The sequence below is a fragment of the Mercenaria mercenaria genome, chromosome 18, assembly GCF_021730395.1.
Source record: "Mercenaria mercenaria strain notata chromosome 18, MADL_Memer_1, whole genome shotgun sequence".
In the NCBI taxonomy this organism is placed as follows: Eukaryota; Metazoa; Mollusca; class Bivalvia; order Venerida; family Veneridae; genus Mercenaria; species Mercenaria mercenaria.
In genome coordinates this window covers 58,366,603-58,390,783 of record NC_069378.1, presented here as the reverse complement: position 1 = coordinate 58,390,783, position 24,181 = coordinate 58,366,603, and the positions used below count along the sequence as shown (strand labels likewise).

The 24,181-nt window shown below is 35.6% G+C and overlaps 1 protein-coding gene across 1 annotated transcript in view; it reads right to left on the bottom strand.

The window, feature by feature from the left end:
* LOC123537756 (uncharacterized) overlaps positions 1 to 22,024 on the bottom strand; it is a 32,006-nt gene extending 9,982 nt beyond the window's left edge. Inside the window, exons 1-8 of the mRNA XM_045321534.2 lie at positions 21,944 to 22,024; positions 18,468 to 19,129; positions 17,419 to 17,563; positions 13,051 to 13,244; positions 11,298 to 11,550; positions 8,224 to 8,424; positions 513 to 1,466; positions 25 to 141 (exon numbers count right to left, since the gene is read on the bottom strand). Coding sequence (XP_045177469.2) covers positions 25 to 141; positions 513 to 1,466; positions 8,224 to 8,424; positions 11,298 to 11,550; positions 13,051 to 13,244; positions 17,419 to 17,563; positions 18,468 to 19,041 — 2,438 coding nt within the window. The 5' untranslated portion in view covers positions 19,042 to 19,129; positions 21,944 to 22,024. The remainder of the gene's footprint in view (positions 1 to 24; positions 142 to 512; positions 1,467 to 8,223; positions 8,425 to 11,297; positions 11,551 to 13,050; positions 13,245 to 17,418; positions 17,564 to 18,467; positions 19,130 to 21,943) is intronic.
* Between the last annotated feature and the right edge of the window lie 2,157 nt (positions 22,025 to 24,181).

The window sequence follows — 24,181 nt, the reverse complement described above, 5'->3', positions numbered from 1 at the left end:
TATTCAATAAATCATAAACAGTACCTGAGAAACAGAAGAATCTCTTCAGTATCAGTAATCTTGACCTCGTTTTGACTATTGCATTCTAGAACATCATCAATTGAGATTATCTTTGTACTGGCCCGCATCTTGCTCAATGACCTGAAAAAAAATATCCGCATGGAATAGTCACTTGGATTTCAAGTTGTTTAGTTATAATATCAGTGTCTTAGTATGTTTCTGTTGACATAAATGTAATTAACTATTGCCATAAAGAAGGCTTCTTCCAGAAAAAATCTAAACATAGAATAATACATATTAAACTGTTTTGTTTAGATGTTTGAGATGTTCGTAAATAAAACTACTCACCACTTGAAATGTCAAGAACTTCAAATATATATTAATCTATCTTTGCACAAAATGCGTATTCCTAGCCTGAAAAGCCATTCAAGTTCCAAGTAATGTAGGAATATAAATATATATATAACACTAAATATGGAAGCAAAAAATTAAGTATGAAATAAGTAAAAGACCTTTCTAACGGTATCCATCTTGCAGGTATTTCTTGATTCCAGTGTCTCTGTCGCTTAGCAACATCAACTATGGCCTTCTTCAGTTTGTCAAACTCTTCATCGGATAAAGTATTATCTATTGCAAACTGCTCTGGCTGAATATGATTTGAGACTGGTGAATTTTCTACCAGTTTACGGAATTCCTCAAAGTACCTTTCCGCACATTCTTCTTGTTCGTAGGGTGCACAGTCGAGTTCGCTTCTGTGAGTACCAACAAGAATTATAGGAGGCTGTCCTGGGACATCACCACAAAAGGTGTGAATTGATCTCAACCAGAAGTCTCCATAATCCTTCACCAGCTGGCCTTGCAGGTCATTACATTCTATTGGAAATTCTTCGTCCTGAACAAAGTGATCCAGACCTTTTGACAAGTCAAGAACGAGAATGTACACTGCTCTTGGACTAAGAAACACCTGATGCGTGGCATAAAAGATGTATTGTCCGGCGAAATCCCACATCGATATAAATCCAAGCCGTTCATCTTTTGTATCTTTTGACTCATGGCGTTTTCTTCCAAAAGTATGCTCAATCAGTCTAAGTGTGCCTTCAGAAAACTGGTACCTTGAAATGTCATTGTTGTCTGTTGCAATCTCATATGAAGTTTTCATACAGTCTCCATTGGTGGTTGGGGAGGCATCCAGAGAAAATGTGACATCTTTTGACGATGGGGAATCAAGTCTCAGTGAAGATGAAGAACTGTGACTTTCTGATTTATACACTGCGTTCTTCTTCCCGTCTGACAGGTCTGGAGAACTATTTTTTGATAGATCCGTTTTGCTACCCTTATTGTTACACATATCTGCTGAACTATTTCTATGCATGAGCGGGTCTATTGGAGAGCCCATGCGTCTGAAATCTTCTATAACAGATGAGCTTTCTTCGTCAGAACCAGGCGACTCAAGCAGACGCAACAACCTACAAAGTGAGACATACTGGTAGGTTAATATTCCCTGAATTCACAATTTATGCATACAGAAATAATCATAGATAGATATCTTAAATTGAACCTGGTACAATTGCAACGTGATACAAAGCTGAGGATATTTACAAGTGTCATTTTTAAATATTTAAAACTGTAGGTTTGACTGTGGTGAACCCAGGTTCACTATACGAAATAATTCCACTCAAGAACGTTTATTATCTCGGCATTAATCTAGATATAAGTACGGTTTTAAGGAGAGGAGTTCCATCATATAATGAACATGCTATTGTGGGAACATGGTTAATATTTTTAAGACCCGTTCACGATATAACAAGAGATCATACAGCTTCTTTTCAATTATTTTCAAATGATATATTAAATCAAAATAAATCATTCCATGTTTTAAAAATTGCTAAATTCTTCTTACATTCATACTCTGATGGTATTAAAACTAATGTAATAAATATTAAGGACGGAGCTTGTTAATTGACAATAATTTTAACTAAAAAACATAGATGTCTGATATCAATATTGAATTAACAAATTTTATCATTAAAATATCGGGAAATATGGAAACACTGATGAAAACAATGACGATGATCGATTGAGCGGATCATAAAATAAAGTAATAATAATATTTTCTTCTTCCAACTCAAAAGTAGATGATGGTCCATGAAAGACCACTGGTCTATGTAGACACAGTTCGATGAAAATCACTCAAATTGTCTCCTCACTATGAGACAAAGCGCTACCAGTAAACCTTAAAAGGTTGTTGCAAGAAATGAAGCTCAGCTGCATACCAAAAATATGTGAATATTGTCGCCATCCAGTCAAGAGACAATGTCATGCAAAGAAGCAGAGAAATTGATTAAATAAGCCTTGTCCGTAACACAGCGTGCTCGACTATTGTACAAGGTTGGTAACTTTTATTATAGTCAAGCAGGACTAACGTAAGTTATTTTATCAAGAATAAAAATTGCATGGCAATGATAACAACTGACGTGCAGAACTTCAAAAAAAATTCAAGGGTCAAATAAAGGCTGTAACATGAATTAATTTCAACCAAAAGTTCTCCAAATTTGTAATTCAAGTACAATTGATGGGTATGCCTTTGTAAGTCAGAGATATGGGACCTGATGCAATCAACTAGTTTTATAACCCTTAAGGCACATATGAAGATTCAATTTAACATCTGCATTTTTCTGCAGATAGTAACTTGCACATAAAACTTTAACCAGAATTTTCTAAGTCCAAAAGGGGTCATAATTTGCCCAAAATACATGTCAGAGTTATGGGACTTTACCCAGTGAGATCGATAATTGATCTAGAAAAAGAAAAATTCAGTTTCAAATCTATATGCATAATTTGGCCAAAATGCAGGTCAGACTTATGGGACTTGATGCTATCAACTAGTTTTATAACCCCAAAAAACAAAGAAAAATATCAAACAGGGAATGCCACGCACCAAAAGCGCAGCCTCCTCAAAACGAACCCCCCAGCACGCAAACGCGTGCACCACACACACACACACACACACACACTCAAAGCTTACACATCAGGACAAAACGAACAACACACAAACACACACGCACACACACTCAAAGCCAACACATAAGGACAAGACGAACAATCAGCATACACACACGCGCGCACACAAAGTCAACACACAAGGACAAAACGAACAAACAAAGGAACACAGTGGGGCACCGCCTTGGAACGGTCAGTGGCAAAACCACCACTGGGGAGCTGAAACCGGTTTATGGTGCGCACCCAACCTCACTCTTACCCCCACCATGTTCCAAAGACATGGGACAGTGTAAATAAAAGTAATCCCCTCCAGGTGAATCTCTAACACACGTAATGGAAACAAAAAGGCATGGCATGTAAAACATAAAAATGCTCGTGTATAAATATATAAAAAGCAAACCTTAAGAACCAAAAACGTATGTACTCAATGCCTTTTCAGAAGACAGAGCAAGAAGAGAAACACTCTTAAGGGCCCGACGAAACAGGCCAGAAGACAAATATCAAAACAGTCCAGTCCTGGTAGGATTTAAAAACTGCTCATCACAGAGTCCTCCCCCTCTTCCGTCAGACGCAATCAAAGAGGGAAGCGTAGTGTCCAACTGTAAACGGGTTGAACACTAAACATGCGTATGTCTCAAAACAGTTGGGTCGTAACCTCTTCTAATAAAACGTTTGATAATCTTTCCAAATACATTTGGAAAATTACCATGACCCAAGATCTTACGAAGTTTGTAAACCACATCCCCATAAAAAACGGGTTTAGAAATACCTTCTCGCAGAAGTGTCTTTAAATTACTATTGAATTTTAAAACTAAATCAGAACGACGATAATAAAATTTAGTAAAATATTTACGCAATTTGTAATAACGGTAGCCTTGCTGAAGAAGTTTACTTGTAATATATTGATTACGTTCATTGAAATGCTTGACATGACTACACGCTCTGGCAAACCGAATTAATTGAGAAATATATACCCCATAAGATGTAGCCTGAGGTACATCCCCATCCAAATGGGGAAAATTTACAATACTAAAATTAAAACCATCCCTCTTGTCATAAATTTTGGTATGTATAATATTGTCATAAATAGAGAGATGTAAATCTAAAAATGAAGCATCAGTATCCGAATTGTTAGTTTTAATTTACTGAAGCTCCCTAGGATAAATAGTACCCGCCAAATGACCAAAAAACGGATTATCCATATTAAGAATATCATCCAGAAAGCGTGATGTATTACTAAATGCAGTTATAATATCTGCTTGCGTATCTGGAGAAAGGCTCAACATAAAGTCTCTTTCATAACAATATAAAAACAAATCTGCGACAAGGGGTGCACAATTTGTTCCCATGGGAATACCAACAACTTGTCTAAAGACACATGAGAAGTTTCAGTTCAATATCTGCATTAGTTCTGGAGATAATAACTTGCATGTAAAACTTTAACTAGGATTTTCTAAGTCCAAAAGGGGCCATAATTTGTTCAAAATACATGTCAGAGTTATGGGAATTGACCCAGTGAGGTTGGTAATTGACTTAAAAAAAAAAGAAAAAATAAGTTTCAAAGCTATATACCTTTAAATGATAGCCATATGTACTTGCATGCAAAACTTTAACAAAGATATGACGCCGACGCCAGGGTGAGTAGAATAGCTAGACTATTCTTTGAATAGTCGTGCTAAAAATAATGGTTGTAACAGTTTCATGTAAGTTTATGGGATACAAATGTACCTAAAACAAGATTTTAATTCCAAATTCTGTGGATCTATGTTTGGTGCATTTAGGTTACGGAAAAATGTCTAAAGTTTTAATGACTGTACATGCCAGTTGGCTGCTATTTGATCACTTAAAAAATCGAATAACTGATTCCATAACTTTAATACATAGGTGTCAGGAAAATCTCTTACATGATTAAATACCTCTCCCTCTTGTATGCAGATAAAATACAAATATCATCATGCTATGAGCTGTAGATTGACTAATATTTGCATCTATTTTATTTTCACTAACAATATATACTTAGTAAATGGTAATGGTTATTAGCTGGACTAAACCTATGATGCACGATGGCACAGCTCGCAAGCATATATAAGTTTTGGATTGCTAATTAAGACGCAAGACACAAGCACTCATGTTCTACAAATTCTTACATATTCAAATAATGCGGATAACCATACAATCCTTAGAATAATTACCCAACCTACAGCAATTTCTTAACAATCAACCCAAGAGGTGTCACCTGGGAATACCCACTTACTTTACACAAGTCTAAGCAAAGTGGGGAGATTTATTAGTAAACATGGAAACAGGTTCAAGCTTGAGTGAAGTGTTTTCTTATCATTTGGTTGTACATAAATTATAAAGAAGAGATAAAACTCTGTACTGACACATATCACCAAATTATCTATACTTTAGAAACAATAAATTTTCCATTCTGAAGATTTTCTCAAACGTTGTATATCTGATGTCGACCATTGCAACATGAACAGTTAAGTTAAACAAGAGCTGTCCGTAAGACAGCCAAGCTCGACTATTCGAAATATTGTCCCAGAAGCAGGAAAATATTACCCAAAAAGGTTAAATATCAAAAGAATTTTAAGTTCAAAACGAGGCATAATTTGACCAAAATGCATATCAGTTATGCTACTTGCTGCTATCAACTAGTTTTATAACCCCGAAGGCACATGTGAAGTTTCAATTCAAAATCTGCATTAGTTTTGGAGATAGAAACTCGCATGTAAAACTTTAACCAGAATTTTCAAAGTCCAAAAAGGGGGCATAACTTGCCCAAAATACATACTAGAGTTATGGAACTTGACCTAGTGAGGTTGGTTATTGATCTTGAAAAAAAAAAAGTTTCAAATCTATATGCCTTTTTGAAATTGCTGTATGTACTTGCACGCAAAACTTTAACCAGGATTTTCTGAGTCCAAAAAGGGGAATAATTTGCTCAATATACATGTAAGAGTTATGGGACTTGATCCAGTGAGGTTAGTAATTGATCTAGAAAAAGAAAAAATAAGTTTCAAATCTATATGCCTTTTAGTAACAGCTGTATGTACTTGCACGCAAAACTTTAACCAGAATTTGCTAAGTCCAAAAGGGGGCATAATTTGGCCAAAATGAAGGTCAGAGTTATGGGACTTGCTGCTATCAACTAGTTTTATAACCCCGAAGACACATGTGAAGTTTCAAATCAATATCTGCGTTTAGTTTTGGAGATGGTAACTTGCATGTAAAACTTTAACCAAAATTTTCTAAGTCCAAAAGGGGGCATAACTTGCTCAAAATACATGTCAGAGTTATGGGACTTGACCCAGTTAGGTTGGTAATTAATCTAGAAAAAGAAAAAATAAGTTTCAAATCTATATGCCTTTTAGAAATAGCTGTATGTACTTGCACGCAAAACTTTAACCAGAATTTTCTAAGTCCAAAAGGGGGCATAATTTGGCCAAAATGAAGGTCAGAGTTATGGGACATGCTGCTATCAACAAGTTTTATAACCCTGAAGACACATGTGAAGTTTCAAATCAATATCTGCATTAGTTTTGGAGATAGTAACTCGCATGTAAAACTTTAACCAAAATTTTCTAAGTCCAAAAGGGGGCATAATTTGCTCAAAATACATGTCAGAGTTATGGGACTTGACCCAGTGAGGTTGGTAATTAATCTAGAAAAAGAAAAAATAAGTTTCAAATCTATATGCCTTTTAGAAATAGCTGTATGTACTTGCACGCAAAACTTTAACCAGAATTTTCTAAGTCCAAAAGGGGGCATAATTTGGCCAAAATGAAGGTCAGAGTTATGGGACATGTTGCTATCAACTAGTTTTATAACCCCGAAGACACATGTGAAGTTTCAAATCAATATCTGTATTAGTTTTGGAGATAGTAACTTGCATGTAAAACTTTAACCAAAATTTTCTAAGTCCAAAAGGGGGCATAATTTGCTCAAAATACATGTCAGAGTTATGGGACTTGACCCAGAGAGGTTGGTAATTGACCTAGAAAAAGAAAAAATAAGTTTCAAAGCTATATGCCTTTAATTGATGGCTGTATGTACTTGCATGCAAAAACTTAACCAAGGTGTGACGCCGACGCCAACGCCGACGCCAGGGTGAGTACAATAGCTAGACTATTCGAATAGTCGAGCTAAAAAAAAGGAGACTTCTAAAACTTGCTAGACTCTTGTTCTTGTTTACGATTTCTGTTTCCATGGTTACATATGATGCAAGCTTTCATTCTGTGATTCACAACAATAGGACACCAAGTAGTATTTATAGGTTTATTACCTTATGCACAGATTCTGTGATTCAGACATATACATATTCTAACAGAGGAAGATTTCATTTGAAAAGAATATAAGAAATAAATAATTAAAACAAGCAAATTCAAACAAAATCATTTTCCAACTATGTTATCTGACCAAAAATGCTATACTGTGATATCATTAATATTTGTCAGGGACTAATTTTCATTGATTCTATGGTTGCATCAATACATGAATATTTTAAAAAATGGGTTTTTTGGGGGGTTTTTTTTGGTTTAATGTAACACACACAATATGGCAACTTTCAAGCTTTTATGATGGAAGAACATCCCAGATGCCCTTCAGCACATTGTTTCATCACAAGTGGGCACGTGGGTAAAACCACCGACCTTCCATAAGCCAGCTGGATGGCTTCCTCACATGAAGAATTCAATGCCCTTAGTGAGGCTCGAACCTACACTGGTGAGGGGCAAGTGATTCGAAGTCAGCTAACTTAACCACTTAGCAACAGTGACACCTCCACGAAATTAAATCCAAACAAACAAGCAAAGTTCCCACTCTTTTATCTTGACAAGTTCATACCCACCAAAGTAAGCAATTTTTGGTAAAAACAAAAAATATTAGACCCACAAAATCTAATGATTTCACAGTATATGATTTAGTGCTGTTATAAATTAAAAGCTCTCAATCATAGTTCATTTGCAAAAATCATAAATTTATCCACTTTATCATGTGTATTATTAAAAGAATATGCTAGAGTAAAAGATTTAATTTACTAGTGCTAATATTTTGTCAAATTATGTAGATTATATCTGAAGTGAGTGTGATCCTGCTCCTACTTCCCCCTTCTGACTCCTGCACCAGATGCACGTGCATTTGTGCCCTGTAAATCCGTGACTAATTTCAATAAGTAAACAAATTCTGTACATATACTGTTACCATGTTTACTGTAATTACCTTAGTTTGTGTGCCTCATCATCATCAAAGTAGGCTGAGCCAACTCTTTGTTTGGTCCATATTCCAGACTTCAAATTAAACTGGCACTGGCGTACATGTATCTCTATACCATTCGTACTGCCTACTTGAGTGAACGGTTTACCCATCAGCCTCTCTGTTAGAGTCGTTTTACCTGCTCCATGGTGACCAATCACCATTAACCTGAAGTAAAAACAAAAACACTTGCTTATCCAAGTCCTTGACTATTAAGCTACCAATCTGTTTCTTGCACATAACAAACCATGTCATAGAGGCAAACATATGTGCCAAGTTATCTAAGAATCCCTTGATCCATGGATAAGTCACAGCCCAGACAAACTTGGACGGATGAACGCACATATGCATATACACCAAACCACCACTGTGACAACTATATCGAGAACACCGTAAAGCGGTCAACAAAAACACTTGTGGAAGTGTCCATTTAAAATGTGGGAGGTCTATGGTTGGCTCTTTAATCGCATTATACCAAAGACCTGAAAACGGTGTTGGTAGCCCCCATTCTTGATGCTCAGAATTACAAGGAGAGTTCTATTACTGGTCATCCCAGTGTCAGTATAATTTGACTGGGTGGGGTATCGCATCACACGTCTACAGCATTGTGCTCATTTTTACATGGTAGACACCATTGTATTATGACTGAAAAATCATGATGATAAGCAAGTGTTCAAAGTTTCAGAGCCACATGTCAAATAGTTTTGACAAAACGTGAACTTGTATGAAAACTGAACCAATTTCCAAGTTTAACAAGAGCTGTCCGTAAGACAGTGCACCCCACTATTCGGGGATTTGATAGTAAAATCAATATATGTCTGAATAAGAGACTTCTACTTGAAAAAGGAAGAAACACCAAGGGGCATAATTCCATCAAATACACAAATTTGAGTTATTAGGATTGTTACAACACATGCAGATGATGATGATAAAGATATATTTTGAGTTTCAAATCTTTATCTTATATAGTACCAAAGTTATGTCCAGAAAACGAAGTTTGTCAAACATTTAATTATAAAAGGGGCATAATTCGGTCAAAAATACAAATCAGAGTTATGGGGATTGTTACCACACATGCAGATGATGATGATAAAGATACATTTTAAGTTTCAAGTCTTTATCTTCTATTGCATTAAAGTAATATCCAGAAAGCATAGATTGCAAAAAAAGTTAAAGTACAAAAGGGGTCATTCTGTCAAAAACACAATTAGAGTTATGGGGTATGTAGCCACACATGCAGATGATTATAAACAAATACTTTTAATTTCAAATCATTATCTTTAAAAGTACCAAAGACATGTTTATAAATGAACCTTTCAAAAAAATTCCAAGTATAACTCCTTGGTGACCTTGACCTTGGGTATAATGGGCCCAGCCCCTGCACATACTTTGTCTGTATGCTGGACAATATTTATGTGATCTTACAGTATGATATTAGCAAAAGTAACAAAGTTATGACAGAAAAACAAAGGTTGCCGAAAAACTTTAACCTTAAAAATAACCACAGTGTAAGACCTTGGTGACCTTGACCTTGGGTATAATGGGCCCAGTCCCTGTACATACTTTGTTTGTATGCTGGACAATGTTTATGTAAAGTTACAGTAAGATATAAGCAATAGTAACAAAGACATGACAGAAAAACAAAGGTTGCCGAAAAAACTTTAACCTTAAAAATAACCTAAGTATAACACCTTGGTGACCTTGACCTTGGGTATAATGAGCTCAGCCCCTACACATACTTTGTTTGTATATTGGACAATGTTTATGTGAAGTTACAGTAAGTTATAAGCAATAGTAACAAAGATATTGACAGAAAAACAAAGGTTGCCGAAAAACTTTAACCTTAAAAATAGCCTAAGTATAACAACTTGGTGACCTTGACCTTGGGTATAATGGGCTCAGCCCCTATACATACATTGTTTGTATACTGGACAACGTTTATATGAAGTTACAGTAAGATATAAGCAATAGTAACAAAGATATGACAGAAAAACAAAGGTTGCCAAAATTCTTGATGGACTTATGTATTCTTGCCAAAAACTGGACAAGGTGATGGTCCACAAGCGCTGGAAGTTTCAAAGCTTTATCTCGAAAAACTTAACAAAGGTGTGACGATGACGCGGACACAGTGGTCAGTAGGATAGCTCTACTTTTCCTTCAAATAGTCGAGCTAAAATTAGTGACGTAATTTTGAAAGTAACAGTCGCACACACTTTCAAAAATTGCAACGTCAGATAAGTTAGCGACTCAGAAAGAATAAAAGTAGTATGTCGTCCTCTCTTTGAATCAAACGTTTGTGCAACATAAAGACAAGTGTCCTGCTCACATCTGCCTGACTTCCAGAGTTTTCCATTTCTTGTTTAGTATGTGAAAGACTCATACCACGATCTACACAATATTTTATTAATACTTTCTTAGGTGAGCTAAAAAGAGATAATGTAACATGCCCTTAAAGTCATATTATTGCTGCGAAAGATGTGTTGAAGATCGGAGTATCCGGATTAATAGTTTAAACCAAAATTTTCAAGTTAAAAAGGGGACATAATTTTGACAAAATAATAGTCTGATTTATGTATGGTAACCTGTCTTATTATGCCATCTTATAATACCAATAACATACATGAAGTATAAAATCATTTGATGTAGTAGTATTTGACAAATGTGCTTACATGAAAAACTTCTGTGATGCAGAACAATAAAAGTTCTACAATTTGAAATTAGTAAAATGCCAAAAATCTTAACCACTAACAGACAAATTTTTAATAAAGATCAGAGAGTGGGGGGTTGGGGATGGGTTGAAGCCCCAGTGGGGTCACAACTACATCTCATATGACATCAGTACTTGTTTTTTCAGGAAGTGGACTTGAGAGTGGTTCCAATAAGCTTGAAGCTTTCATCATAAGTGATCTTTGGTAAAATGTTCACGGAGATCATAAACTGAGCCACTGAATCGAAGTCACAACCTCTTAATGCACTGTCTGAGCTAAATGGGCAGTTAAACAGAAATATAAGATATCGGATGTAAAACTCATGATGTATACCTGATGTCTCGGACATGCTCTTTGCCTTCTTTTAATGCTTTAAAGTACATCTCTATCGATTCAAGATCCATTTTCTGTATCTCCTCTGGCAGTGAGGTTTCTTTCCTGGTCAGGGGAAACAATATCCTTACGCACTCATCTTTGGCTGTCCAAAATCTCGTCTCCTGTTTGTAGTGTTCCACCAAGTCTAGCAGAGAGCTAAATTTTGGCAACATGGGATCTGCCCCAGTAGTGAACTGACCATGGTCAAACACTGAAAACAGAAAATCATGACCTTAATTTATTTCATTTCATAAAGGTACAAAATACATGTTAATGGTCTAAGGGAAATAACTACAAAAGCGATAAGCAACTTTTAGTCCTTTTTTTCAGGAGAACTAGAAAACTTCTCAATTTAAAATTCTGTTGAATAGTAGGACTGGGACAATTACTTGGTTCATCAGATCCAATTCGATACACCAAAATATGACTTATTAATTATCACACTGCTTCCAAATGATGAAGTTCGTAAGTTCCTAATTAAGTCAGCTGCTGGAAGTACCATTATATGGTCGTCAGGAAAGAAAACAGCATTTCAAATATGGCGGCCAATTAACCGGTTCGATTCGATTTCATACAAATGATTAACCGGTTTCAAAATTTCGAAATCATCCCAGCCCTATTGAATAGTTTAACTTTGTGGGGATGACATTTTTGGTTTTGACCAAAATGGGTATTTCACGGGGCCGCCAATTTTTGTTTGTAACCTTTAGCCTGTTGGTGGTAAGTGATTTTGCAGGTTGATCATGATCTGTACTGTTTGCTTTTTAGTCAGTAAATTTTCAACCACAAAATCTACAGAAATGAGCCGCACCATGAGAAAACCAACACAGTGCGTTTACGACCAGCATGGATCCAGACCAGCCTGCGCATCCGAACAGTCTGGTCAGGATATATGCTGTTCACTTTCAATGCCTATTTCAATTAGAGAAACCTTTAGGGAACAGCCCGAGTCCTGACCAGACTGCCCGGATGCGCAGGCTGGTCTGGATCCATGCTGGTCACAAACACACTATGTTGGTTTTCTCATGGTCAGCTCAAATAAGTCTGTCATGAAAATTATAGACTACACAGCAATGGCCTGTCACTGATACAGAACTACATCTAACTGCTGAATAGTTGGAATCCCTTTCCAAAACTATATATATATACAATAAGGAATATTATAAAAATACATGCATAACATCAGGAATATAAAATACATATAAACTAACCAAATAAAAATTTTAATTGTCATTTTCCAACATTGAAAAATTAATTCCTGAAAAGTTTTCACTATAAACAAGTTTGCATTTCCTTTTGATTTTGACCTTTGGATATAAACTGATAAAATTTTTACTTTTTTTCCTTGGGATTTAACCTATTCCTCTGACTCAACCTTGAAATAAACAAAAAGTTGTATCTCACCAATATCAATGAGTTTACAATTCGAATTTTATTGTATATATATGTAGCTTACTTCATGCAATGGACAAACTGTGGGATAAGTTACTGTAAAAGCAGAAATTCTCGCGAGGGTTTAATTTTTGCTATATTCGCCAGGCCCTACATCTCGCGGAAATTAATCCTCGTGTAAATATTCACCAAATATTCTTATTCAAGTATGACACCATTTTTACAGTTTCGTGAATATTAAACCTCGCGAATTTTCAAATTTGTGGAACTCTGACACAGTGCAAATATGTGCTTTTATAGTAAACAATCTTGACTCTACCTAAAGGGACATGTACAACTTGATCTGGGCACCAGACTGACAGTGCATACGTTCCAGGTTTTGTAAGCCTTTCTCGTACTAGGAATGTTCCGTCTCTACACGTCTTGTTCAGCATTCTCTCTGCCTCCTCTCTCTCTAAACAACCGTGGAACCACTGAGGTATATAACAGTCTAACACATAGCCAGGAACAAACCTGAAATACATTGGAAGTTAAAGGGACTAACCCACACATTTTTGGCGAAAAATAATTTCTGTCAAAGGTCCATGAATAGTGAGTGACTAGTTGTACAAACTTATTGATATTTGCAAGATTATAAATAAGCAAAATAGTTAGCCATTGCAACGCTTTTGAAATAATGCAGAATATTTACATTCTTGTTATACATGTATTTTTGCCAATATCTTTTATTTTTCACCCATTTTATCATTTTTCAGTGTCATATACTGCTGTTTGCAAATCAAATTGCCCTTTCGACTTTTACCTTTACGTCACTAAAGCAGCGATGCTGCAGCTATTTTTGGATATCGTCTATACAGGTAACTCCGCCCTTTTATAGTATTTTTTTTCCGATACGTGTAAAAATACACTGAATGAACTTGTTTACATAGGCTGCATGACCGAGAATTTTACAAGATAAAATGCTGATTTAAATACTTTTGGAATGGGTGTTTAACCAAAATGTAACAAATGTACTTATCTTCATTTAAAATTTAAATGAATCTTGCCACAATGCACGCTACATTTGGGTAGCGTGGATGTGAAAAAAGACACCCTCGTATACATTATATACAAGCATTGTTCTGCCTAAATTTCAGGTTTAGCTTTCACAACATAAATTATACAAGAGGACCATGATGGTCCTGAATCGCTCACCTGTCCCCACATGACCCAGTTTTGAACTGAGTATGACGTTGTTTTTACTATTATTTGACATAGTGACCTAGTTTTTGAGCTCATGCGACCCAGTTTTGAACCTGACCTAGATATCATCAAGATAAAAATTCTGACCAATTTTCATGAAGATCCATTGAAAAATATGGCCTCTAGAGAGGTCACAAGGTTTTTTATTATTTGACCTACTGACCTAGTTATTGATGGCACGTGACCCAGTTTCGAACTTGAACTAGATATCATCAAGGTGAACATTCTGACCAATTTTCATGAAGATCCATTCAAAAGTATGACCTCTAGAGAGGTCACAAGGTTTTTCTATTTTTAGGTCTACTGACCTAGTTTTTGACCGCAGTTGACCCAGTTTCGAACTTGACTTAGATATCATCAAGATGAACATTCAGACCATCTTTCATACAGATCCCATGAAAAATATGGCCTCTAGAGAGGTCACAAGTTTTTTTATTATTTGACCTACTGACCTAGTTACTGACGGCACGAGACCCAGTGTCAAACTTGACTTAGATATCATCAAGGTGAACATTCTGACCAGTTTTCATGAAGATCCATTCAAAAGTATGGCCTCTAGAGAGGTCACAAGGTTTTTCTATTTTTAGACCTACTGACCTAGTTTTTGACCACAGTTGATCCAGTTTCAAACTTGACCTAGATATCATCAAGGTGAACATTCGACCAATTTTCATACAGATCCCATGAAAAATTGCCTCTAGAGTAGGTCACAAGCATATATTTATCCGGACGAAGGCACGTAACCACTTTCGTACTTGACCTAGATCATCAAAGCTCACCTGTCAATTTGTATGAAGATCCGATTCACAGTGGTCGGACGAGTAAGGATTTCTCTATTGATTAAGGGCATAAGTTATTCTGAACCGCTCTAGTTGAACACAATTTCAGAAATTGACCTTAGATATCTCAATGAGGATCCTTGAGACCATTTTTCTTCATCAGAATGAAAATATGCGCCTCTAGGGGTAAATGTGTTTGTTCGATTATTTGACTAAAACTATTGATTGATGCACGCCGCCGAAGGTGTCAGAGCTGGAACCATAGATATCATCAAGTGAAGAATTTCGACAATTTTCATATGAAAATCTGAAATAAATGAAATAAGGTTTTTTGGTGTTAGATTGCAACAGTTTTACATGTGACAGTTTAACTTGATAGAAAACAAAGTAAAAAAAAATAAAAAAAAAAAATCGTGTTAGAGTGGTAGAGCAAGTTTAGGAGGTGCTGACCAGGGCTGCGCATACACAAAACATCACTTGTTCATTATGTTCAGGAGAATAAAAGTTACTGATCTGTCAAGTTGTTGGTTTGTTACGATCTGTGGATTTTAAACAATTAAGGTCAATATTCGGAAAACATGCCAGTCGAAAAAAATTGTAAGTCTTGTGCAGTATTGGTCTGTCTACTCAATTTTATGACATTTCCCTTGGACGAGTTATCTGACAGAATGGATTGCAACGGACGTTTTGTTTAAATCGGCATATTTGAGGATTATAATTTAAAAAAATACATGTATCAGGGTTCTTGCGTTATTCTATTATCAAATTTATCGATAATTCCCAAAGTTACGTTACTGAGATTAAGGCCATTTTTTTAAATCAAGCAATAACTTAGAAATTGGTACCATAAAAAAAAAATTGACGGGACTTTGAGTTATGCCTCATTTTTTTCGGTTTAGATTCCCAATGTACTAGAAATGATGCGTACGGACGGACGGACGATGACGATGACGGACTGACGGACGACAACCATTTCAATACCCTCCCGATTCATGGCTGGGGGCATAACAAGCTTAATGTCGAAACAGGTGGTTTCTCATTATTTAGTAAAACATTAAAGATTCCGTTTGTAACCTTACTCAGGTTGTTAAAACACTATGTATGCTAAACAAAACATAATCAAATAGTGAAGCATTTAAAAAATTTGGATGACAGGTGTAACACTTGACTTATCGTCAATGTATTTTGGACGTTGTGAGATTTATCACAATGTTCGTTCGACATGAACAAGACAGGTGAAATAACTAATATGTCCGCATCTAAACTTCAAGTAAATAGTCGAATTACATCTTGTAAACCACTGAAACAAAAAGTTTGTAATTAATAGATTTAGTACAAAGACACTACTCTTGCAAGAGAATTGTGAGTTAACACAACTATTAATCAGTATTTTATTGGATATAAGTTATGACAATTAGATTCAACCATGTAGTTTGTCCCGGTGTTAAGCTGAAGGCTTTGGATGATACAAGTAGGGTAATTATACTAGATACTTGCGTGCTTGAGTTTGATGATACATAATCTAACCTGTAAACCTGATATACCTTGCGTGGTTAGAAATTTAGACAATAATAACTGTCATAACAACCAGAAAACGCTGTTTCCATTTGGATGTAGTTGAAATATTCTGTATTCTACTTTTAAAACAACCTATCACCTTATTGTACTTGTACTTTACAATGTATGCAAGTACGGCGATACTGTACTTGACACTTCAAAGAGTCAGAGCACGCGCTTTGTGTGACGTCAAGATGAAGAAAAAAGAACGCATTCAACTCTTTGACGAGAAGGTGAATGAATAATTTATTGCGGAAGGGTCGGGGTTAACCTTTCAGATTTACTCCAAATAGCTTCAGCTTCATGTTTTTGTGGTGTAAACGTGGAACTCTATCGATGTCAAAAAAGTTAAAGTGGAAAATTGATCTGCAAACAGTAGTATTCATTATATGCCAAACTTTGTGGAAATGAACATGTTGAAAAATTTCACCCGAACTGTGGCAAGTAGTTTTAATATACAGAATGAGGAATACAGCAGTCCAACACACTGTTAAGTTTATCAACAAAACTGGATTTTGATGAGTTTTTGAATCACTTCCAGGTAAGTTTAAGGCCCCATGGGCATTTAACTGAATTACAAGTCAATACTGCCTTTTGGTCTCTTTCAAACTGTACTCTGAAACAATCATTCAGATTTTTGAAGTTTTACAAATGGTCTCATATTATAACCTGGACCCAGGGAAATACACACCTGATCCAAAACAGTTGACCCTGGATGACGGATGTCAAACTATTCTTCTGTACTAAGAGCTCAGAACAAAGTTCAGGTGAGCTAATAATTCAAGGGACAAAGCATATTAACTGGATACCATATATATGCAAATAAAATACTCATAAAAACAAGAGCTGTCACTAATGGTGACAAATGCCCCCGCAGTGCCTTGACCTTTGACCTTGACCTTTGACAATAGGGGTCGTGTACTCAATTAGTACTATTAGCATGTAAAGTTTGAAGGTCCTGGGTGCAGTGGTTCGCGAGTAAAGTGCCTTCATGCAAAAAGTTAACGTTGTGACGAACGAACGAACAGACAGACAGTTGAAAACTAATATGCCTCCCTTCGGAAGCATAAAAACTGTTCTAACAAAAACAAAAACCAAAGTATACAAACCCTTCATTGTCAAATTCATCCCTGGCAATGAACCAGTCTGGGTTTCTACATGAGCGTAATACTGTATACTGTTTCTTCTTAACAACCTGTAGACACAACACATTCAACGACGGGAAATCATCTATTGCTACTGCTATTGTACCAGCTGAAAAAATTATCCACCAAGACACACTTTAAAAATCAATCATATACTATCGTTTCTAGTTAAATTATGACGAAAAATGTACTTTTTCCACTGGCCAGTGTATAACTTTGCAAGAACTTGAATATTTCTTTTTTTTAAATTGGACAAAATATTTATAGAAAAGTTGCTATTATAACAATCCATCATCAAATAGTCAAAACTAAAATTTTCTAAACAATGGCTGAAATTACCAAGTCAAAACTGTAAATTTACAATAAATCAAGAACTCACATATATTTTGAAATTCTGAAATGTTCCTTTAATCTTTAGAATGATGCATCACTATTCATTGCATTGTCTTGTTTTTAACCTTTACCCTGCTAAATTTCTAAAATGGACTGGTCCATCATTCAGTTTTGGCAATACCATTTTGTAACTCGAAGGGATGTCCACTAACGAAAAGTGCAGACCATGATCAGTGCAGGCTGATCTTGGTCTGCACTGGTCGCAAAGCCAGAATCAGTTGCCACCAGCAGGCTAAGGGTTAAACAGAAATCAAGCGAAAAAACCTTGATACAGGAAAAGGATGAAATTGTAATCAAAAGAATCCATCAGAAATATTGGTAGAGCTCATCCAATGTATTTAACTTTCGCTGTAGTTTTGTAAAAACCAATCAATAGATGTAACTACAAACTGTGTTAAATAAATAAGTACAAACTAAATCAATGAGCAACTGTTTAAGCTCTTATCTACATGATATAGGTGCCTCCAACCTAATGTTTACATTTTCGGAATCCATACTTTAATTTTTAGGTTTCATTGATTTTTATAAAGTTTAAATTATAATAAATGCTCAACAATTAGACCTAGAAAAAGTTATGTCTCAACTTGGGAATGTACATAAACCGTAGAAACTGTTCCTACCTACAATCCTCATCTGTATTGACTGAAGGGTGACAACATTTCCTGTAGTGACATTCGGCAGGTTTAGGTCCGACTGTTTCAACCATTTCCCCAGTTTTCCAGCAAGTCCGGGAACTTTTTCATTACTGCATTTGTTAACAAAACTTGGTATGGATAGGTACGTCACACCATCATATTCAATCCCTCCCCCTTTCTTCATAAAGCTGTAATGCACTACGCTATTAAATTTGGCACTTATGACAAGTTTTTCAGACTCCCGTGAATTGTAACGTATAAGAAAAGTCCCGTTTTCCCTGCTTGACAGTATTCGTTCCGCCATCGTTGACGTAAAGTCATAAAGGAAAAAATCCTCATGGGCGTAAATGTCGGCACGATGAACATGATGCCGGTACACTAGACCCCGAATGTTGAACCTATTCTCGACCAACAGTCGATGATTGTCAACCTGGGAGATCACTGTTAAAAATTCCCCTTTAATAATCGGGAGGAAGGGATCCACATCACTACCCAAAGATGGCACAGCATGGACAGACTTGTCGGCAACCACTTCATCTCCTTCTATCATAGCTGTCATCTTGAGGAACTCACATCCTTGTATATATCAGCCACTACTGCATCGTCTGTTTCATCAATGCTTGTTACAGCAACATCTATTAACATCACTGAAAAGTGTGGAAAGTAGCTCATGAATAAATACATAACATGAGAAAACCAACATAGTGCATTTGCGACCAGCATGGATCCAGAGCATCCGCGCAGTCTCGTCAGGATCCATGCTGGTCGCTTTCAAAGCCTACCGTTATTAGAAAAACCGTTAGTGAACAGCATGGATCCTGACCAGACTGCACGGATACGCTGGCTGGTCTGGATCCATGCTGGTCGCAAATGTGCTATATTGCTTTTCTCATGGTGCGGCTCATTATATTTCATGCTTTTTGGTGAAATACTGAAATAAAATTGATATTTTCACTGTTTAAAAGCAGTCAAAATGTCATTTTCATTTTCCGCTGGTATGGAACTACTCTTCAATGTGACAAACTATAAATTCTAACACTTTTAACATTTTCTTTTATATAAACAAAGAAGGATTTTACTGTGTACTGTCTTGTCGATTAAAACACGTTTCACAAAATGACCTACTTTTGGCTATTCCACCTTAAAAGGATTCTAGATTAGTATCCCTTCCTGGTGTAATACAAACATGTTAGAATGGAAATAGATTTTAGTTTTGTGTGCTTTGTCGGCAAATAAAACATGTTTTTTCATTAAGATGCATCGTAATTATCACTCAGGCCTTCGTGAATAGATTATTATGCATCTGAACCCAAAACCATGTTTTATTTGCCAACAAAGCATGCAAAACTAAAATCTATTTTCCAAATATACATAACAGAAAATTCTTAGCAGAAGAGATACAGATGTACAGTGCAACTTCTGTAGAGCAACACCCTTTGGGAGATACTAATACTGACTGACTGTTATGTAGAGGAGTTAAATTTGATAGCATATTTCAGCTTAGGGAAATTTTGATGATGTTGTTATAGAGAGGCATTTGCTTAAGAGAGGGCAGCTCTGGAGAGGTTGAACTGTATATAAATATCTACACAATAACTGTATATAAATATCTACACAATAATAAAGATATACACTCCACCATAATGAAATGTAAAAGAAATCTGAATACTTAATAGAACTATTTAACAATTTTTGAACATTGATATCGTAACGTCTGAACATTTTGATGTCATGAGGCAATGCATAATTATGACACTGTGCGGGTAAAATGCTAATAGTTTGATTAAACATTGAAACAAAAAAAAAATCTTCTATATATTAATATTTAATGATCAGTACCGGTATTCATGTGAGAATAATTTTTGTGGATTTCATGGTTGTGTAACTGAAATTAAATCAAAACTATAACTGTCAAATTTGTGTCCATGAAACTAAATAATTTCATAGTTTCTTAGACCTAGTGACTTTGATTGTGAGCTCTGCACATCGTCTTGATGAGGTATGTACATAATTCTAGTTTTCTGAAAACCTTCAGGCGGTGTAGAAGACATTTAAACATTTAAAAATCAAAAGAAGTCTTACAATACATAACAATGTACTGGTCAGACTTACTTACTTCAATAAATTTCACATTAATATTCATGTAGAAACTCCTAATGGGTTGAATACAATCTATAATTTCAGTAAGTGACTAAATCTGTGAACAGGTGCAAAGGGATACCTATCCTAGCTGACACCGGTTTCAATACACAGCGTGCCAATGATGACACTAAACTGCAGAAAAATATACATTCAAGTATGTTAGCGGGGTAATATCATGCTTAAATGTCAACATGAATTCATCATTAGAGATGTAATCATAACAAATACATCATACTTCAATACTTGTTACAATGGTATATAAACTAGAACACTTTCTCAATGGATTTTGCTGGGGATAAAAAATTTCCTAACAGAAATATGCAGAATATGTTTGGATGTGATGGAACAGCCACAGTCAAAAGTTATCGCACAGTCCTGAAATGTCAGGTTATTTGGACTAGGTTCTCACTGTCCGGTAACCAAACACCTAGCCTGTCCTCCAGGCATTTTCTAGCCTTACTCATTTGGCTTATCAGGATGACTTATTTTATTATCTGATATTTTATAGTTGTCATCCCTGAGGACCCTCTAAGCTTTACCTGTATCTGCATTTTACTGTTAGGAAAATGAAGACATTAAAAAATCCAAAAAAGTCAATATCATTGGTCAGACTTACTTGCTTTAATAAATTAAACATTAATATTCAAGTAGAAACTTCAATTTCAAATGGGTTGAATTTAATTCATTATTTAAAATAAGACACTTAAATCTTCGGAAATATGATGTGACATGTGCGAGGAGATATCTACCCTGACACCAGTTTCAGTAAACAGACTGCCGATTAAAACATCATACAAAATAAACATTCATAAAATGTCAGGGAGGCAAGTTTATGCTTTAATGTCAACATAAATTCATTTTCGACTTTTGACTTCAGTGATGTAATCATTACAAAAACTTTGCACATGTACCAGAAAACGTTCCCAACGGATTTCAATTGGTGATTTCCTAACAGAAATGTGCAGAAAAAGTTTGGACGTGACAGAGACAGCGACAGTCAAAAAAAATATCACACTATCCTGAAACGTCCTATTATTTGGTCTAGGGATTTTAGGTGTCTGGTATTCAATTTAAATTTTACTAATAGAAGGCAATCAGAGATATTTTTCTATGACCATTTAAGATAAGTAACTATTATATAATGTGCAAGCATAGATGTTATCTCATTTTGCATAATCATGTCTGGCACGACCTGATTTGAGTACGAAACACAAAATTTAAAGCCGGAATTTCCAAACATGGACAAATTTTCGTTCAAAGTTTAATGAAGAGTATAGGTTGAAGAAAGAAGCTATTAATTAGTACAAAATAGGTCATACTTTTAATGAAGGCATGTTCAGAAATAAATTTTTCATCAGATAATATCTTTTGTCTGGATTCGGATGGAGTACTTCCGTGTTAAATGTCAAGTTTACATCGCGACGCATTCTTAAATATTACGTAACTCTTATTTCGTCTCAGCTGCATTTTCAAATACTAATTTGGCCTCGGGTTGAATGAAGCATTTTAACAATATGCATATAGTGATTTTAAAAAATAAATGCCACTCTATTTCAGACATATAGTGATATTAGAAATGAATATCAGTTCCCATATCATGTACGTATGTTTGTCTGTTTTACATTCATGATGTAAAATGCATTTTTGTTGTTGTTGAACGGGTATTTGTTTGCTATTTATTCTGTAAAGCACCTTTGAACATGCGCATGAAAAGAGTATATATAGCCTAAATGTGGTATAATAATAATGATTTTTTTTTCTTTCAGAAATTTGCCAGGGCCGTCACATTCATATCCCTTGAGGATACCAACAATTAAACTCCAAAGTTTAATATGATTGGGCCACGCCGTGAGAAAACCAACATAGTGCGTTTTGCGACCAGCATGGATCCAGACCAGGCTGCGCATCCGGGCAGTCTGTTCAGGATCCGTGCTGTTCGCTAACGGTTTCTCTAATGGCAATCTCCATAGGCTTTGAAAGCGAACAGCATGGATCCTGACCAGACTGCGCAGTCTGGTCCGGATCCATGCTTGTCGCAAACGCACTATGTTGATTTTATCCTGGAGCGGCTCGATGATCATATATATTATATACAATTAATGCCATGGTTTTAAATTAAAGTTTGAGATTTTACTCTGGGGGTCTATGATAAAGTCAGAGTAAAATGGTAGTCACCCAGTACCAAAATAGGGCATACTTTTAATGAAAGCATGTTCAGAAATAAATTTTTCATCAGATAAATATGTTTTGTCCCGATTCGGATGGAGTATTTCCGTGATAAATGTGTATGTATGTATGTATGTATGTATGTATGCCTCATTCCTCAATGTTTCGAACCTGCTAAAATTCTGAATGAACGTCCTTTCCAGTAACTTTCATAAAATTCATCCTTGCTGGCTTTCTTTACATAATCAAATTAGATATTAACCCAGCCAGCATTCTATATCGGCCCGATATCAAACCGACGTCGTTGTCTATAACGGCCCGATATCGGCTTCAATATCGGCTGCAAATAGGAATAATGTCGGCCCGACGTCGGCAGACGATATCGGGCCAACATCATAATGACATCGGTCTGACACTGGCAAACGATATTTGGTCAACAACAAAATGATATCCGACCGATATTGGCAGATCATATCGTTGCCGCGAAATAGTGTGACACGCAGTGCTTCCTCAAAGTTTTCTTCCATTATACACTTTATGAATTCTCAGAGTAATTTACTTGAGAACAGATGTGTCTCGCATCATTTGTGTGATGATATAACATTTTTCACAACTATATACTACATGTTTTATACAGTTGCGTAAGTTTTCTGTATATTCTTAACACTATTAAAATTGTTCAATTAAAATTTTAAACATATTTATATTTTCATTTTTTTTGTAAATATAAATATTTCTACGGCGGCATTCTACATAAAATAAGAATGCATCTTAATTATAACCTCCCTTTATTAAATAAAATTTTGATAAATACCGTACACAAATTTTGTTTGGAACCTAGTTTGATTAATTCTGGCATACATCTTATTTGCATAATAAGTTAGCACACATAAACAATTAGATTACTTTTTCACGTTTATCAATAACATTTTGAAAAATAAAGCTATATTAGAGACCGATGTTAATCCGACTTACGAAATAGTTACACTCTGATTGATGTAGATCTACCGATTTCAGTATTTTGCGGCAGTTCAACGGTCCGATCTTGGCGATATATAATCATATTGTGTCGATTCGCCGTAAAACCTAACTCACGCACTCACAACGGCCCGACGTCGGCCCTACATCGGCACATTTTGCCGACATTCCGACATTATACCTATATCGGGCCGATATAGTCATGCTGACTGGTAAAAGTGTAAACAGACTTTAATTTTTGTTATGCCATGCCTTTTATTAATATACATTGTTCTACGCCTAATTCTGTTGTCTCCAGAATGGTAAAGATAAAGGTGAAGGTATTTTTTATTCACTGTCGGTATATGAACTTTTGAGCCACCCCTTTTAAAGAATAATTAATAATAATTGAACCTTACCCCTAGCAATATGCC